A 4,390-nucleotide genomic window follows, 5' to 3' on the forward strand; every position below is an offset into this window, starting at 1 on the left:
AAATCATGAGGGGCATGGATAGGATAAATAGACAAAGTCTTTTCCCTGGGTTCGGGGAGTCCAGAACTAGAGGGCATAGGTTTAGGGTGAGAGGGGAAAGATTTAAAAGAGACCATGAGGCAATTTGCACACAGAGGGTGGTACATGTGTGAAATGAGCTGCCAGAGGAAGTGACGGAGGCTGGTACAACTGCAACATTTTAAGAGGCATTTGGATGGGTATATGAATAGGAAGTGTTTGGAGGGATATGGGCCGGGTGCTGGCGGGTGGGACGAGATTAGGTTGAGATATCTGGTCAGCATGGATGGGTTGGACCGAAGGGTCTGTTTCTGTGCTGTACATCTCTATGACTCTGTGACTCTACTTGTGTGCCCTTTTCAGGGAGCTATGGACTTGATCCCCAGATCCCTCTGTACAGAGTCCTGTCATTAACTGTATATTTTTACTTAATATTTGATCTCCCAAAGTGCAGCACCTCACACATACCCGGGTTAAACTCTATCTGCCATTTCTCCACTCATATCTGCAACTTATCTATATCCCGTTGTATCCTTTGACAACCTTTGACACTACTCACAACTCCACAGATCTTTGTATCATCTGCAAACTTACTAATAAACCCATCTACATTTTTATCCAAGTCATTTGGTCCCAGTATGGATTCATGTGGTACACCATTAGTCTCCGAGCTCCATCCTGATAAACACCCTACCACCATTACCCTCTGCCTTCTATGGGCAAGCCGATTCTGAATCCATGTGGCCAAGACACTGTGGATCCCATACATCTTAGTCTTCTGGATGAGCCTACCATGAGGGACCTTGTTGAAAGCCTTACTAAAATCCATGTTAAACAACATCCACTGCTCTATCCTCATCAATCACCTTTGTCACCTCATCAAAAAATTCACTCAGGTTAGTAAGACATGACCTGCCCTGCACATAGCCATGCTGACTGTTCCTAATTAGACCATGCTTTTCCAAATGCACGTAAATTCTATCCCTAAGACTTCTCTCCAATAGCTTCTCAGACACTGATGTAAAACTCACCGGTCTATAGTTTCCTGGATTATCCCTATTTCCCTTCTTGAACAGAGGAACAACATCAGCTCCTGGCTAGTTCTCTGGGGCCTTTCCAACACTAATGAAGATACAAAGATCTTGGTCAAGTCCCCAGTAATCTCCTCTCTTGCCTCTGTCAGAAACCTGGGGGTAGATACCAACAGGCCCTGGAAACCTATCCACCTTAACATTATTCTTGCTGTTGTAATTCCCAATTTGAGAACTTGCACATAACGATCGTGAATCTAATGGCGTTATGATTACTGTTGGCAAAATGCTCCCCCACTGATACTTCAACCGCTTGTCCAGTCTGTTACATAAATTCAGTCCAGGGCTGGCCCCTGTCTTATTGGGGTTTCTAGGACTGGCTTAATACACTCTCCTGGATGCATTTTAAGAACTCTATTCCCTGTAAACATTCACATTCTGACTCCCCCAGTTAATGTTCGGGAAGTTGAAATCCCCCACTATGACTAACCTGTTACTTTTATACATCTCTGCAATTTGTCGACATTTCCGCGTTTCCTTTCTCTCGGACTGTTGTGGGGCCTTTAGTACATTCCCAGTGATGCGATTGCTCCTTTTGGTTTTTAAGTTCTGTCCCAAAGGCTTCATTTGAGGAACCTTCTAAGATGTCATTCCTCCTTCCTGAACTGCCTCCAATGATCAATATTGTGACACTCCCTTCCCTGTCTCACCTGAAGGGCCTGTATCCTGGAAGATTGAGCTGTCAATCCCACCCCTGTCAATGACAGCAATAACATCACACTTCAACTTAATACATCTGCCCTTTGTCTGTCAGAATCCTTTAAAATAAATCCCATCCAATCGCATCAGGCTCCCTTGGTCTGCAACGTCTGTTGGTTCCCGAGTCCTTTGCTGTCTCTTCAAATTCTGGCTGTTCATCTTCCCCTGCTGAACATTCTCTCTATATCCCAGCTCCTGCCAGGGTTAGTATAAACCCTCCTGTATAGGATGCCGATACAATACTCTGTATGCCACGATCTTTTATTTAATGCAATAACCTTTGATGTGGCAGCTTGTCAGATGCCTCCTGGAAATCTAAGTACAATACATCAGCTGGCTCCTCTTTATTCACAGCACACATTACTTCCTCAAAGAGACTTGACAGCTGCAGTCTTTGCCAAGTCGCTGAACATGAATAATTCCCAGTTGTCATTCAGGTGTTCATATATAACAAAGCTTCCACTGGGGGAAAGCTGATTTGAGTCATATCTGGCACAGTCGTGGTTGTTGGAGGTCAGTCATTTTAGCTTCAGGACATCTCTGCAGGAGTTCCCCAGGGTAGTATCCTCGGGCCTGTGGAGAGGGGCCTTGGCCCTGAAGTAATTTCTGTTTCCGGTCTTTGTGCAGCTGAAGATGGTTCTGATTAAATGCTGTGACATCTCAAATGAAGTCAGGCCAATGGAGGTAGCAGAGCCTTGGGTGGACTGTTTGCTGCAGGAATACTTCATGCAGGTAATGCAATCCCTTCCACTGTGACCCCAGGAACTCCCACATTTACCCCATTGTGACCTCCCCCCATAACCCTTCTGTGAGCCCTACAGTGACCCTACACTTTAACACCCCCGACCCCTGCTCCCTATATTCCTGATGGACCCAGTTTGCTTCCTGCCTTCCTTCTCTCCTCTGATTGGTTATTGCAGAGTGACCGGGAGAAATCTGAGGGGCTGCCCACTGCCCCCTTCATGGACCGGGACAAAGTGACAAAGGTCACCGCCCAGATCGGCTTTATCAAGTTTGTTCTCATCCCCATGTTCGAGCTGGTGGCCAAGGTGAGAGATGGGATTTCTCCCCAAAATCTTCCCCAGACACCCTCCTGCTACAAACTCTTCCCTCCCCAACATCTGCCCCTCCCTACAGGGCAGTGACAGTGTTCTGGGGGGGGGGGGGGGGGGGAGGACTGAGGTGGTCACTGGAGAAAGTAAGGGAGTACAGGGTGATGAGCAGCCATTGAGACGAACGAGGAGTGTCCCAGGGTGGAGGGGAGTCACTGGGTCAGTATGATGGGGTCACAGGGGAGTGAGGTGGTCATTGAAAAGAGGAGAAGGTCACTTGGAGAATGAGGGAGTAGGGGCTGAAGGGCAGGCCACTGAGGGAAGTGTGTGTCACTTCTGTGGAAGGAGCAGCAAGGGAAATGTCCCAATGATCAGACCAAGGGGCCCAGCCCAAGGTTAAAGCAGATGAGTAGAAGTGTCTACATCCAGAGAGTAGGGAGCCTGTGGGACTCACTAGCACAGAAAGCAGTTGAAGCCAAACTATTGAAAGTTTTCAAGAAGGAATTAGATAAGTTTCTGGGACTAAAGGGATCAAAGGGTATGGGGGAAGAACGGGAACAAGGGAATGAGTGGATGAACAGCCATGATGTCACTGCACGGTGGAGAAGGCTTGAGGGGTTGAATGGCCTACTGCTGTTCCTCTTCTCTAGAAATTGTGGTAATGTGGTCTTTCAGTCTGCTGTTTAATAAATATTGACAATTTGCTGTGTCTCAATTCAGCTTTTCCCTCAGATTGAAGAACCATTGGTTCAGCCACTGAGAGAATCACGGGACCGTTACGAGGAGCTGAAGCAAATTGATGATGCTACAAATGAGGTGACATGAATCTGCTCTCAGTTCCCTCTCCCTGCCCCATGTACTAAGCTTTCCCCATTACCCTATCTCACTGTAATGTCAACAGTTACTAATAATGTGCAAGTGCCAGTGCTGGACTAGGTGGACAAAGTTAAAAACCACACAACCCCAGGTTAATGTCATCAGTTATTAAGGAAGGAGTTGCAGAACATTTGGAAATCAAATCAAACAGAGTCAGCATGGCTTCATGAAAGTGAAATCATGTCTGACTGATTTATTAAGAGTTTTTTGAGGAAATCTCAACAAGAGTGGATAGAGGGGAACCAGAAGTGTTAGATAGAACATAGAACAGTACAGCACAGAACAGGCCCTTCAGCCCACGATGTTGTGCCGACCACTGATCCTCATGGATGCACCTTCAAATTTCTGTGACCATATGTATGTCGAGGAGTCTCTTAAATATCCCCAATGACCGCGTTTCCACAACTGCTGCTGGCAATGCATTCCATGCTCTCACAACTCTCTGTGTAAAGAGCCCGCCTCTGACATCCCCTCTATACTTTCCTCCAACCAGCTTAAAACTATGACCCCTCGTGTTAGTCATTTCTGCCCTGGGAAATAGTCTCTGGCTATCGACTCTATCTATGCCTCTCATTATCTTGTATACCTCAATTAGGTCCCCTCTCCTCCTCCTTTTCTCCAATGAAAAAAGTCCGAGCTCAGTCAACCTCTCCT

At 46.6% G+C, this 4,390-nt stretch overlaps 1 protein-coding gene across 1 annotated transcript in view; it reads left to right on the forward strand.

Annotated features, from left to right (window-relative positions):
- Nucleotides 1-4,390, forward strand: part of LOC122554865 (high affinity cGMP-specific 3',5'-cyclic phosphodiesterase 9A-like) — a 48,820-nt gene that overhangs the window by 38,858 nt on the left and 5,572 nt on the right. Inside the window, exons 14-16 of the mRNA XM_043700212.1 lie at nt 2,436-2,540; nt 2,729-2,857; nt 3,581-3,676. Of these exons, the coding sequence (XP_043556147.1) occupies nt 2,436-2,540; nt 2,729-2,857; nt 3,581-3,676 (330 nt within the window). The remainder of the gene's footprint in view (nt 1-2,435; nt 2,541-2,728; nt 2,858-3,580; nt 3,677-4,390) is intronic.

This window comes from Chiloscyllium plagiosum, chromosome 12 (genome assembly GCF_004010195.1).
Source record: "Chiloscyllium plagiosum isolate BGI_BamShark_2017 chromosome 12, ASM401019v2, whole genome shotgun sequence".
Lineage (NCBI taxonomy): Eukaryota > Metazoa > Chordata > Chondrichthyes > Orectolobiformes > Hemiscylliidae > Chiloscyllium > Chiloscyllium plagiosum.